The sequence below is a fragment of the Schistocerca gregaria genome, chromosome 2 (genome assembly GCF_023897955.1).
Source record: "Schistocerca gregaria isolate iqSchGreg1 chromosome 2, iqSchGreg1.2, whole genome shotgun sequence".
Taxonomy (NCBI): domain Eukaryota; kingdom Metazoa; phylum Arthropoda; class Insecta; order Orthoptera; family Acrididae; genus Schistocerca; species Schistocerca gregaria.
The window spans coordinates 231,973,689-231,988,254 of record NC_064921.1 but is presented as its reverse complement, the minus strand read 5'-3'; the positions used below and the strand labels follow the sequence as shown (position 1 = coordinate 231,988,254).

Genomic DNA, 14,566 nt, shown 5'->3' with positions numbered 1-14,566 from the left:
ACCTTGTGCTTTTTTTTAACTTCGTCACGTATCAAATACAAGGTGCTGCGTATGTGCTTCAGAAGAAGCTAACTCAGCGTTGTCCTCTCTGATGTATTTTAATATGTCTCGGCTCGCGGGAGGGGGGGGGGGGGGGAGGGTCAGTAGAGGTTTTTCCAATGCAGCACACTTGAACATTTTTTGTTCGTTTGCGTTCTATGAATGTTACATTAAAGTTATCCGGAGATACGAACTGAAAAACGCAATCGCTTCCAAATAATGTAGATGCACCTGAATGGTTCTGTTACTGTCTCCGTAGGATTCCTGCAGAATTATCTTCACATGTCGGCTGCGGCGATGCTTTCCCGGGTTTCGGCGGCGCCAAAAAATATTCGGTGTAGCTTCGAGTTCAAAAAATAAGACGCGTCGCTTGCTTTCACAACAAGAACATTTATTTACATCAAAGACAAAAAGAGTCAATAGAGATACATTCTAAGACAGAAAAAAGACACACCACGAAGGGATTGCCCGAATGGGACGGAAATTGGTAGATGTGGGATAAACGTACAGACATATAAATGATCAAAATTTCAGAAAAAATCGGATGATTTATTCCAGAATAAAAGCTTCACAAACTGAGCAAGTCAGTAACACGTTGACCCACATATAGTCCTTATACAAACAGTAATTAACCTTGACATTGATTGTTGAATGTCTTCCTGAGGTATATAGTGCCAAATTCTGCCCATTTGTCACTTAGGTCGTCAAAATCCCGAGCTGGTTGGAGGGCCCTGCTCTTAATGCTCCAAACATTCTCAATTGGGGCGAGATACGGTGGCCTTCCTGGCTAAGGGTTTGGTATGCACGAAGGGAAGCAGTAGAAGCTCTCTGCTTGTGCAGAAGGACTTTATCATGCTGAAACGTAAGCCGAGGATGGCTTGCCATGAAGGGCAACAAAATTAGACGTAGAATATCGTCGACGTACTGCTCTGTTATAAGGGCGCCGAAGGCGTCCTGCCATTAAATGAAATGGCAGCCTAGACCATCAGTCATGGTCGTCAATGCGCGTGGCGGGAGGCAGTCAAGTTGGAATCCCACCATTGTCTCGGGCGTCTTCAGTCTCACAGAGGTCAATGGAAGTCGGCGCTAGGGCACCGTCAGCTAAGCCCCAGTTCTGCACGTCGGATCGATGATAATGATGAATCCGGTGCTCAGAAATACCTCTATGACGACTGGTCGGTCTTTACGTTCTGTCGTGCCTCTACGTCGACCGCTTCCTTCTTGACGCTGTGTTCGGCCATGGTTCACCCGTTCCTGTCAACAATGTCGAATAGTGGCATTGCTCCTATTCAGTTGCCAAGGGATTCACCGATTACTCCAACCAATTTCTTTGAGCGCAATTGCACGTCCCCTCTCAAATGTCATTTGCATATATTGTTCACGTGCCTGACTGCGAGGCGTAGTTACTGTCCAACTGAGTTCACGGAATGAAGTCAACAAATACTTAATAGTCTGGTATCGAGGTGTCCCGTGTTTACCATTCCTGTCAGTTGCAAGGTGAAATTCCATTGCAGCGTTACACTTTCACCAACAGCAGCCAAAGTTTACAATTTTGCATTTTCTATACATACCTGTATGAATATCAATTTGTGACCAACTTGCGTAAATACTTCGTGGTGCGTCGGTTTTTTTCGTCTTGGAGCGTAATATAATACATAATTCTACTGTGTGTTGTAATACACAATTCTACTGTGCCACAACAACCTAAGTCTTCGTTACTTTTAGAAGCAGAAGTCTGTCGTTACATTAATTAATGATTTAGTACCTTAAAACCACAACAGGGAAGACTTTCAACAAGGGGCAGCCGTACGTGATCCATGCCAACTACAGCAGCCCCCCTTATGCTGACGAAGCTGACGAGCTGCTGTCCTACTACACTGATGACGTGGGCCTGCTGGCCTTCCGAGACTTCATGCGCTACCGCTTCCCCTTCTGGGCTAAGATGGAGGAGTACAACCAGGCCAACGACACCAACCGAGGTGACCACTTCTCCTATGATATCAAGGCCACCCTCAGTCGGTACTACCTGGAGAGACTCTCGAACCACCTCCCTGACATCGAACCCCTTGACTTCGAGGAACCAGTCCCAGCAGTCGAGACGGACAGCTCACTCACACGGTACCTCAGCACAGTGGAGGAAAGGCTTTGGGAAGCAATCGATTCTGGATACGTACTTGACGTAAGCGAAACTTGGTCTTATTTTAGAAAAAAATGTTTAAGGCCAGTCCGTAAGCTGAAATTGGCTATTTAGTCTCTCCCGTTTGCAGACCGAACTCAAGAATCACTCTCTTCGTGATCCATCGAGCTTTGAGATGTTCGCTCGAATCGTTGAAGGTAACGCAGACTCCATCAACAAGGATTACTACGGTTCATTCTACAACCGCATGCTGGAGTACCTGGGTCACGACGGTGGATGCTGCTTTTACCACCTGGTACGTCCCGTCAGTGATGATTTTGTCTCTTATAATTCGTTTGATTCGACATTAATGATTATGAGCCTGCTTGTTTTCTAGACAAAACCGTCCATGCTGGGCACACCAGCATCTGCCTCCAAATCTCCTCTGTACTACAAGATTCTTAAGCGAGTTGCTCTGGCACTGGACGAGTTCAAGAGCCACCTTGGACCTTATTCACAGAAAGAGGTAGGAAAATCAGAATTTTACGTACAGATTGCTTAGAATTAAATAAATTCGCTCATGGCTGTACATTGGGATGACTAAAGTCGTGGGATAGCGAAATGCAGACATACAGGTGGCCGTAGTATCACGTACAGAAGGTATGAAACGGCAGTGCATTGGCGAAGCTGTCATCTGTACGCAGGTGATTCATATGAAAAGGTGTCCGACGTGATTGTGGTCACACGACGGGAATTAACAGGCTCTGAACGAGGAATGGTAGTTGGAGCTAGATGCATAGGGCATTCCACCTCGGAAATCGTTAGGAAATTCAGTATTCTGTGATCCACAGTGTCGAGAGTGTGCCGAGAATACCAAATTTCGTGCATCACCTCTCACCACGGACAACGTAGTCGCACACGGCCTTCACTTAACGAGCGAGAGCAGCGACGTTTGTGTGAAGTTGTCAGCGCTAACAGACAAGCAACGCTGTGAGAAATAACCGCAGAAATTAATGTGGGACGTATGACTACTATATCCGTTACGACAGAGCGGTGGAATTTGGTGTTAATGGGTAGACAACCGACGCGAGTATCTTTGCTAACCTAAAAAAGGTTCAAATCGCTCTGAGCACTATGGGACTCAACATCTGAGGTCATCAGTCCCCTAGACTTAGAACTACTTAAACGTAACTAACCTAAGGACATCACACACATCCATGCCCAAGGCAGGATTCGAACTTGCGTCCGTAGCGGTCGAGCGGTTCCAGACTGAAGCGCCTTGAACCGCTCGGCCACAACGGCTGGCTCTTTGCTAACAGCACGACATCGCCTGCAGCGCCTATCCTGGGCTCGTAACCATATCGGTTAGAATCTAGACGACTGGAAAATCATGACCTGATCACATGAGACCCGATTTCAATTGGTAAGAGCTGATGGTAGGGTTCGAGTGAGGCGCAGACAGCACGAAGCTGTGGACCCAAACTGTCAGGCTGCGTTTACGTGGAGCAGCTGGATCCTCCGGTGCAGCTGAACCGATCATTAACCGAAAATGGGTATGTTCAACTTCTTGGAGACCATTTGCATCCATTCATGGACTTCGTGTCCCCAAACATGTGACCGGGCCTCTATTGTTCACAATTGGTTTGAAGAACACTCTGGACTATTGGAGCAATTGATTTGGCCACCCAGATGGCCAGTCATTGGACATAGTCGAGAGGTCAGTTCGTGACCAAAGTCCTGCACTGACAACACTCTCGAAGTTGTGGATGGCTATAGACGCACTATGATTTAATATTCCTGCAGGGGACTTCCAACGACTTGTGGAGTTCATACAACATCGAGCTGCTTCACTACGCCTGGGCAAAAGGAGGTCTGACACGGTATTAGCAGGTATTCCATGAGTTTTGTCACCTCAGCGTATAGATAACATCCTTACTTGTTCAGTAATTTACGGAAAATATACGTGTCATTGTCGAGATAAATTTTTTACACCTCTACCTTGTGAATGTTTGATATTGTTGGTTGGTTGCGTTACATTACTCAAGGGCCTTGCATGGATCACGCCTCTAGGTCTCCTGCGGAAACAGAAGGTACTAGCACAGCCAGAAATTCCACTGGCTTCAAGGTTAACCATTTTCTTTTACAACAGGGGAGCCACTGTATTTTCTAGTTACGGTTTCAACGAAATGTAATGTGAGACGAACAACGTATCCGGAGCTTCGAATTCACGTCCTTGTTTCTGCAAGACTTATACAGCCTGCGATTATTTTTTATGGATGCTCAAATGTACCCAACAGACGTAATAAAGCAGTACATAAGCGCTGAAATTGCCCCCTGTTACTTATTTTCCCACACAAGCTGTTGCTGCCTGGCGTGACGGTGGAGAGCCTGACCGTTGACAAGCTGGTCACGTACTTCGAGGACTATGACTTCGAGCTGAACAACGCTGTTCCGGTGGCGAGCCTGGAGGAGGCCGCCAGACTGAACGTCGTGGCCCGCCAACAGCGTCTGACGCACGTTCCCTTCAACTACAACATCAAAGTCACCAGCGACACGGAGGTGGACGTCTTCGTCCGCTTCTTCATAGGCCCGGTCTACGACGCATATGGCAAGGAGCTGTCTCCCGACGAGAAGAGGCACTACATGGTCTATGTCGACTCATTCAGCGTCAAATGTAAGTTACTTAACAGCAAACTACTTGTTAAGCAGAATATAGTGTACCATACCTAAAGATTTAGTAAGCTTTACATGAGCAAAATTACAGTTTTCATGCTTTGTAGTAGGTTAACAATAGTCGGATTGGAATTCGAACCTGGTACCCTGCCTTGGTCTTACCTTCTGAGCCATCCAGGCGCGATTCGCGGCCAACCACTCAAGCTCCAGCTCTGCCAGTATTTAACTTATCGCATGCACTTCAAAATAGAAATCAGCCGCAGTCTGTACCATCTCTGTTTACTATAAATAAGGGTGGACACTTTTGAGATAAGGCTGTAGAGATTTTTCTGTATACGTATGCTTCAACCATCCAGCAGATATGAGCTACCATTATCGACTGATATTGATCTCGTCTTCTACCGTCATATCAAATACCAATTTTATAAATTAAAAGTATTTTTTTTATGCATTCTAATATTTACACTCCTGGAAATGGAAAAAAGAACACATTGACACCGGTGTGTCAGACCCATCATACTTGCTACGGACACTGCGAGAGGGCTGTACAAGCAATGATCACACACACGGCATAGCGGACACACCAGGAACCGCGGCGTTGGCCGTCGAATGGCGCTAGCTGCGCAGCATTTGTGCACCGCCGCCGTCAGTGGCAGCCAGTTTGCCGTGGCATACGGAGCTCCATCGCAGTCTTTAACACTGGTAGCATGCCGCGACAGCGTGGACGTGAACCGTATGTGCAGTTGACGGACTTTGAGCGAGGGCGTATAGTGGGCATGCGGGAGGCCGGGTGGAAGTACCGCCGAATTGCTCAACACGTGGGGCGTGAGGTCTCCACAGTACATCGATGTTGTCACCAGTGGTCGGCGGAAGGTGCACGTGCCCGTCGACCTGGGACCGGACCGCAGCGACGCATGGATGCACGCCAAGACCGTAGGATCCTACGCAGTGCCGTAGGGGACCGCACCACCACTTCCCAGCAAATTAGGGACACTGTTGCTCCTGGGGTATCGGCGAGGACCACTCGCAACCGTCTCCATGAAGCTGGGCTACGGTCCCGCACACCGTTAGGCCGTCTTCCGCTCACGCCCCAACATCGTGCAGCCCGCCTCCAGTGGTGTCGCGACAGGCGTGAATGGAGGGACGAATGGAGACGTGTCGTCTTCAGCGATGAGAGTCGCTTCTGCCTTGGTGCCAATGATGGTCGTATGCGTGTTTGGCCACCGTGCAGGTGAGCGCCACAACAGGACTGCATACGACCGAGGCACACAGGGCCAACACCCGGCATCGTGGTGTGGGGAGCGATCTCCTACACTGGCCGTACACCTCTGGTGATCGTCGAGGGGACACTGAATAGTGCACGGTACATCCAAACCGTCATCGAACCCATCGTTCTACCATTCCTAGACCGGCAAGGGAACTTGCCGTTCCAACAGGACAATGCACGTCCGCATGTATCCCGTGCCACCCAACGTGCTCTAGAAGGTGTAAGTCATCTACCCTGGCCAGCAAGATCTCCGGATCTGTCCCCCATTGAGCATGTTTGGGACTGGATGAAGCGTCGTCTCACGCGGTCTGCACGTCCAGCACGAACGCTGGTCCAACTGAGGCACCAGGTGGAAATGGCATGGCAAGCCGTTCCACAGGACTACATCCAGCATCTCTACGATCGTCTCCATGGGAGAATAGCAGCCTGCATTGCTGCGAAAGGTGGATATACACTGTACTAGTGCCGACATTGTGCATGCTCTGTTGCCTGTGTCTATGTGCCTGTGGTTCTGTCAGTGTGATCATGTGATGTATCTGACCCCAGGAATGTGTCAATAAAGTTTCCCCTTCCTGGGACAATGAATTCACGGTGTTCTTATTTCAATTTTCAGGAGTGTATTTATGTTACAGACGCGTTTCGTTATACTGTCGTCTTCAGTGGTTTCAATTGTTTATTTGTTCGTCTTGCCAAAACCAGGATTTCCTTTATCTGGTCACAGCATATTTAGAAACGACAAATGAATAAATTATTAAATCTACTGAAGAGACATTAACGTAAAAGGCTAAACGCATTTTGAACGTTAATAAATATTAGACACCAAGAAGAAAGCGTTTGAATTTATAGAAAGAGTACTTACGTATTTGCTCTATAAAATTGCCACCCACAATCCCAGTCCGCATATTCAAATAATTTCAGAATAGTTATTTCAAGAAGCGCTGTTTTCCCCTCCTCTTCGTAAAATTCAAGGTAGTTCTCTGTGTGTACTGACGGGACGTTAAAGTAGGTCTTCCCTGTTTATACAAATTACATTTTAACTGCTCAGTCAGAGTCGCCATTTTATAATTCATACAGATCTAAAAACAATACCATCTGTGGGTGACATTTCTGTCCCCCTCCGCCCCCCCCCCCCCTCCTCCCCGTTCTCACCCTGTAAATATCAGGACCACAACTCTCTCTCTCTCTCTCTCTTAGCTTTTTTTGTCATCAGTTTCTGATTGGTTTTAAGTGGTCCTCCATGAATTCTGTCATGTCTTCATCTAGTAATAGAACTTGCACCAGACGTCCTCAGTTATTTGATGTTAGATATACTCTAATATCTCTGTTTGCCAACAGTTTTTACTGTCCACAGATTCCTCAAGTACCATGGAAGTTATTCCTTGATCTCTTAAAACATGCCAATCAGTAGCTACGAAATAAGAGTACTGGCACAATCTACTTTGTTGCCAAGCTTCTGATGACACCTTACAACATTTCCAGATTCCCCCGCATTCTTTTCCCACCTCTCTGACGTCACAATCCAAGATGGAGCAAGTAGGCCAATTGTCCATGTTAGTAAACTGGAAAAATGACAGGGAAGTCCCAAAACGCAGTTCAAAATGGTGGGGATATAAAAAAAAATAATCCATGATAGCCATTTGTCCTAAGTATAAAATGGCGGTAGGTCAGTTATTGTCCTAAGTTTAATGTGTCGAGAAATTAAACAACATGAGCACTTGCCCTAAGGATAACATCGCAGGACATTAGAAAGATCCAAGTTGGGCAATTGTGCTAATAAACTGATGACCTCAGCAGTTGAGTCCCATAGTGCTCAGAGCCATTTGAAGCAAATTGTCCTAATAGCAGAAAATTTATAAACTTCACAAAGCCCAAGTGCTATGTTTTTAAACTCCAAACAAAAATTTGATGTGAGGGATGGGTGGCAGCTATTAAACAAGCAGTAGGCTGTTTAGTTGCATGAAAAATCAGCGAAAGAGATTTGAAATTAGCACCAGAAAATGGCTCTAGCCAGTCTAAATCAAAAGCTGCAGTAGTGTGGGGTTTCAACCCACAGAACCATCAAACTAAACTTTTATGCAACCAGCGTATGCCCTCTGCAGCTGAGAGTGAAACAAGCTTGTACTAAGTGACAAAGAGAATCGCGCCCATCAAAAACGTTGCAAATATGGGGGTAAAAAAGGACAACTTGTTACACAGTAATGGTCTACAGCCTAGTTGTGCAATGGTCGTCGTGAAGAAAACCCGTCAACAGTGGTAGGTGCTGGGTCCCAGCTTCATTAATTGGACGAGAGCGACGTCGATCCAGTGACTCGTACAGCAGAGTAACGATGCATCAGCGTGTGTGGCCTGGGCCAGTGAGGTACCGACTTGGCAGTTGTACGCTTGGCTGGTTGATGGGGTCAGAGTAACAGAGGCATTGGTGGATGGGTTTACGGAAAAACCCCACAATTGGAAGCATATTCAAAATCTGCATACTGATCACAGGCAAACCTTACTTTGTGCAATAGTCTCTCAGCTTTGGAGACAATTGAAGGATCTGTAGGTGGGGCTGATTAACGCGCTGTCGAGATCAAAGTATCAGTGCTGATGGGCCAAATCATTATAACGACCTACTTAATAGCATGTTCGTCCGCGTGTTGTAACTAACACGGCGGTTATTCTACATGTCTGAAATGGACAACACTTGGCAGGATTCCGGAAGTATGTAACATAACGTATTTACGAAATTCTTGTAAATGTGGGTGCAGAGCTGACGTCTCATCAGGTCCAGATCAGGGAATTTCGTGGCAAAGGCATCAATGTGAATGCTCTTCAAACCACTAGAGCACATTTCTGCCTTCCTTATGTTATGGATAGTTATTCTGCTGGAAAACATAAAGCGTGAAGGGATGTAAAGAGCAGGATTGAAATCAACTGAAATGAAGAAAGATAACTATCCAAAATGGCAGAGGACGAGCTGAACAAGCACTGTATAGTCCACATATGCGGTGTGGATATGATCAAGTTGGAGGTAAGTGGTTGTTTTTATAGCAAAAATGAACAATTGTCAGAATTTATAATGTGGATATGGAGATGATTTAACACAGTTATGCAATCCTCAGACCTATATTTTAAAGTAATAATGTGCCTCACACTGGTGCTTTAGCCTGCTAGAGTCACACCTGTGATCAGTGTGTGGACATTAGACATTTCCATAAGGTTTCTAACGAGTGTCAGTATGCTTCCTTCAGCAAAGTCACTACAGATTTATACCTTCATATGTCTCTAATGATGTCGAGGTGGACCGTACCTACATTAAATTCCAATCCACCATCTTAAAAAGTGATCTAGTTTTCAGGTTAGCACTGCATCTCCAGTGATTTTTAAGCGATTCCTCTCATCAATTCTAATGAACGGCTAGGTTTCTCTTTAAGCTGCTTGCGAGTATGCCAGATATGGCAGAGAAATAATGTAATTCACATCAGCCCTTCACTTCATTGCTTGACAGGCTTTAACGTCCACAGGGAGTGCAACTCGATTCACAGTGCTTGTGCAGAATTCTTTGGCAACTATCTCTCAGCCATTCTGGATTCCCATAGTAGTTATATGTCTTTTTATCTTCATGTTTCCACAGCAGATTTAGTATTTTACATAATCTATTGTTGTGGACCTCAGTAGGAAATACATTTGATAGAGCTTTCGGCAGTAGTCTATTCTCCATAAGTATTTAAGCTACAGGGAGAGATGTGTTTTTGAGTTTTATTCTTAAATCAGTCTATTTTGCGTTGAAATCACTCAGTTTTGAGTTTAAATTGGCTACTTTTGTGTTAAAATCGGTGGATTTTGTGTCAAAATCGGCTTGTATTAAAGATCCTTTTAGCATTTCCGATGGGGTAGCGAAAATTGCAATCACTTATGTGTCTTTCCTCTGTAATTGTCGTGGTATGGTATAGTTTCATATAGATAATTCTCAAATCCATTATCACTATGCAATACGTATGGTCATGAAACGAAAGATTTACGAGATAGATTTCCTCCACAGCTTCTTGGAATATCATGCAACATTTGACCATTGTGAGGCTGTTCTTTGGAGGGTAATTTTTGATTATATGAAAGGCACAGAACTGGTCCTGGGGTCATCTGTAGCAGTCAGTGTGACTGCTGCTGTTATGGAGTATTAATAAACCATAATATGAGGCCTCACAGCTTCTCCTAGAGAGAAAAGCATCAGTAAAATTGGAGAAAATCGCCACAAATTTACTAGAGGCATATTTCCTCCTACAGCTTCTTGGGGTTTCATCCAACATTTGACCATTGTGAGGCTCTTCTTTGGAGGGTAATTTCTGATTATATGATAGGCACAGAACTGGTCCTGGGGTCATCTGTAGCAGTCAGTGTGACTGCTGCTGTTAGGGAGTATTAATAAACCATAATGTGAGGCCTCACAGCTTCTCCTAGAGAGAAAAGCATCAGTAAAATTGGAGAAAATCGCCACAAATTTACTAGAGGCATATTCTCGTGGTACTACATCAAATGTTACGGTAGCATATGTTGTTCACGGATAAGTGCTAAATGTAATATAGGAAGAATAACTGAATTTAGTTATAGACACAAGACAGCATTAAAGATTGTGACCCGTGTATGCCATGAACGTGATGTCTCGGCTTAATGTGCATCTAGAGAATGGTGCCAACAAAAACATTGGGATATGAACTGCAGAACGCATATATTCGTGGTAGTTCTACTACTGCCAGACCTCTTTGAAACACAAAGATAATGTTTCAGCAGCACTAGAAGCACAAGTGTCTGAAATTGGTTTGACAATTGTGAAGTTGAAAGTCATCCCCGCTTGAAGTATTACATCACACTGCGAGACATTATGTTGGACTGAGACCACAGCCCCTGACTCCCTAAAGTTACTCGTACATCACAATATTAGAACAAAACTGTAATAAATTGCTCCATGCTACAGCAAAATTGTAAGGAACTGCTCCATAAATCAATATGCTTCAGTAAAATCGTAGCAGATAGCTCCGTGTGAAAAACGTTTGTCGTCTTCCGCTCATAATCCTAACTTGTGCTATCGCTTTGTGGAGAGTACATTGCATTTCACGTTATACGTCACCATGTTCCACCAGAAATTGTAACATATTATCACATACATCGCTATGTTACAGCAAAATGTGAGAAATTTCCAAATATATCTTTTGATAAATATTACTCAGAACTGTCATGAAGTCATCCTAGTTTTAATTACATACATTTCAACAATATACAGAATTTGGTTCACTCGATATGTAGATGTGCTACAGTGTCTTATGTAGAATTCAGGCAGCCATTCTTAAATGCCATTTGCTTTACTGACATGATGAAATTCTGTTAAAAATGGAAATTTTCCCAAGGAGACTACATTGTAGAGAGATGAGGCAAGTTAAATTAGGTTAATAATGATGATGTCTGCATTGTCTATGGACTTGTTGGTATAGATTTCATGTAAAATGTTATCAACTTATTGTATTGAATTAGCTACATGGCATATTTATTGGGGTATATTAATGGCTTCTCGGGACCCGCAAGGGTAGCCGAGAGCGCTAACGCGCTGCTTCCTGGACTGAGGTAGGCGCGCCGGCCCCGGATCGAATCCGCCCGGCGGATTAACGACAAGGGAAAATGTGTTGGCGAGCCTGGATGTGGTTTTGAGGCTGTTTTCCACATTCCCATAGGTGAATACTGGGCTGGCCCACAGGTTCCGCCTCAGTTACACGAGTTGCAGACATCTGAAACACGTTCGCACTATTTCACGATTTGCCGGCCGCGGTGGTCTCGCGGTTCGAGGCGCTCAGTCCAGAGCCTCGCGACTGCTACGGTCGCAGGTTCGAATCCTGAGTTGGGCATGGATGTGTGTGATGTCCTTAGGTTAGTTAGGTTTAAGTAGTTCTAAGTTCTAGGGGACTGATGACCACAGCAGTTGAGTCCCATAGTGCTCAGAGCCATTTGAACCATTTATTTCACGATTTACACTAGACACGGAGAGTTGAGGTACACTGATTCCGTTCTGGGGGGTATCGGGTGGCGGCAGGAGGGGCATCAGGCCACCCCTAAACACAACCTTGCCAAATCCTTTGTAACCACGACGACCCTACGATCGCTGTGGGACTAAGGCGTAAGTGAAAGATTTGTGGACTTCTCGGGGTTGTGCTATGAAGGGAACTATGAAGCGACTGTACAGTATTAATCGCCTCATGTGGAAGGCACACTTTGTTGTGCTCCATGATATGACTCTACGTTTCTACCACTTTAATACAGAAATTGCTAATAAATGGAAATATTCCATTAGTTTTTGAATTCTGAAAATAGTATCACAAATGACACATTGAATTAGTTTGAATTTCTCACCATTTGAGAATCAGATTTTTTAATGTTTAAAAATTTTTTAATTTTAAGTTTTTAAGTTTTTTTGAAGTTACTGCCTGCTTCCGCCGTCCAGGATTGTTGCTGGATTGGGAAGTATCTGGCTGCGTTGCAAGATATCGTTGGTTGACATTATCAAAAATCTCGCAGAAATGCATGCTTCAACCATACTCTTATTTCCCCACCACTGCTATCATCCTTTGCCTTCTTCTTGTCAATATTTTCCACATATTGCTTTTTATGTTGGTTCTGAGAGAACTTCCACTATTCTTATAATTTCACCTCACTTTCAACATGTTTCTATAGAGCCACAACCCACATGCTTCGATTGTCTTCCTTTCTGGATTTCCCACGGTCCATGATTCACTTCTGTACGACTCTGTGCCCCAAAAATATATTATCAGAAATGTCTTCCTCAAATTTAGACCAATGGCTGTTACTAATAGACCTCTTTCAGCCACGAGTGTCTCCTTTGCTTATGTTAATCTGCTTTGCACTTCCTGTTTCATCTGTCATGTGCTGGAAAAATTGGAAGTTTGTAGTAAGTTTCTCTGGGACCAAACTGCTGAAGTCATTGGTCCCTAGGCTTACACACTATTTAACCTAACTTGAACTAGCATAAGCTAAGGACAACACACACACCCTTCCCCAGTGAAGGACTCGAACCTCCGACGAGGGGAGTCGCTCGAACTGTCGCAAGGCGCCCGTATGATATTTTGCTTCAGTGGCAGCAGGATTCCTTCACTGAAGCGGTCCCTACATTTGATGATCAGTTTATCTCCAATCTCATTTCTACTACTGCTCCTTACTTTCGTCTTTCTTCAGCTTACGCTCAACCCACGTAACTCTTTTTTTCAGTGAAACAGGGAGTGAATGAGCTGCTGAGGAAGTCGAAGGACATCAGCTCGTACAGCCAGCTCACGGTCAGCTACAACAAGCTGTACGAAGCTACGGAGGCCGCCCTCGCTGGTGGTACACAGCCGCTCCCTGACTACATCTTGCGCATATTCGGAGACGTGGACCGCCTGGTGCTGCCGCGTGGAACCCGAGAAGGTCTCCCGCTCTGCACCTACGTCATCATCAGCCAGTGCTCACCCGGGAGCATCAAAAACACTGACCCAGTCATCGACAACATGTGCCCCAAAAACTCCCTATTCCCATTCGACAGGCCCATCGATGAGCTGGAGTTTAACGTGCCCAACTCATTTTTCGGTGAAACTGTCGTCTTCCACAGGAACGCCGACGAGATCGTTAGGATCTGAAGCTGCGCAGTGTTGTCTGCCAAATTAAAGCGTGTATAGGCTGAGTGAGTGGATGCTGTGACTTTGGTGGTAATTCAATAAACCAAAATTACTTGATAGTCTGATTACTGTATTATTTCATTAACCTTTTTACCAAACTTTCCTTTTAATTATTGTACCATGAAATTTCAGTATCGATGTCACCAGAGATGATGTGGTAGTTTGGACAGGATGGTGAAAGGATTCAGCAATGATTTTGTTAAAAGAACAGTTCTGTCGTTTATCCAGTGGGTAGCAACACTAAGCTCATTCAAAAATCCCAGCCTGTGGATTAAATGTCAGACCTGTTCATTTAGCTTCTCGTCTGTGTTTGTTACAATCGTTGTCCATACATCCAAAAGATATACTTTAATGAATTATTGCTTCCTTTTTTATTTTCAAGAAGGAATCGAACATACCCACGGTTTTTTTTCTTTATTGTAATTTTAATACCTGTATAAAAACAGGTAGGCTGGCAGCAGCACATTACGCCGCTCTTCAGCCCAAGATATTACAATGGTAAAACAGAGAAGACACATGAGTTGGAACAAATCGGCTGGGAAAAAAGGTAGATACACTTGATGACAATCCACACTACACACTGTTGACACGACGCACAAGCACTGATGACTTTGATGGTACATGTCAACGATGGAGCGTGACGGTGAACACTGAACACAAAACACGATGGCACACACGAGACATGGATGGCGATGATCTGCGATGCGCGAATGTCCATGTAACGTGTGCGAGTCTGGGGACCTGAAAAGAGGGGAAGAAGGGTGGGGGGGGGGAGAGGGG

The 14,566-nt window shown here is 44.8% G+C and overlaps 1 protein-coding gene across 1 annotated transcript in view; it reads left to right on the top strand.

Moving 5' to 3' along the window:
- The window catches only part of LOC126336753 (hexamerin-like), a 46,679-nt gene extending 32,827 nt beyond the window's left edge, over window positions 1–13,852 (top strand). Inside the window, exons 5-9 of the mRNA XM_050000756.1 lie at window positions 1,821–2,218; window positions 2,307–2,471; window positions 2,553–2,681; window positions 4,514–4,829; window positions 13,344–13,852. Of these exons, the coding sequence (XP_049856713.1) occupies window positions 1,821–2,218; window positions 2,307–2,471; window positions 2,553–2,681; window positions 4,514–4,829; window positions 13,344–13,747 (1,412 nt within the window). The 3' untranslated portion in view covers window positions 13,748–13,852. The remainder of the gene's footprint in view (window positions 1–1,820; window positions 2,219–2,306; window positions 2,472–2,552; window positions 2,682–4,513; window positions 4,830–13,343) is intronic.
- Window positions 13,853–14,566: the final 714 nt, after the last annotated feature.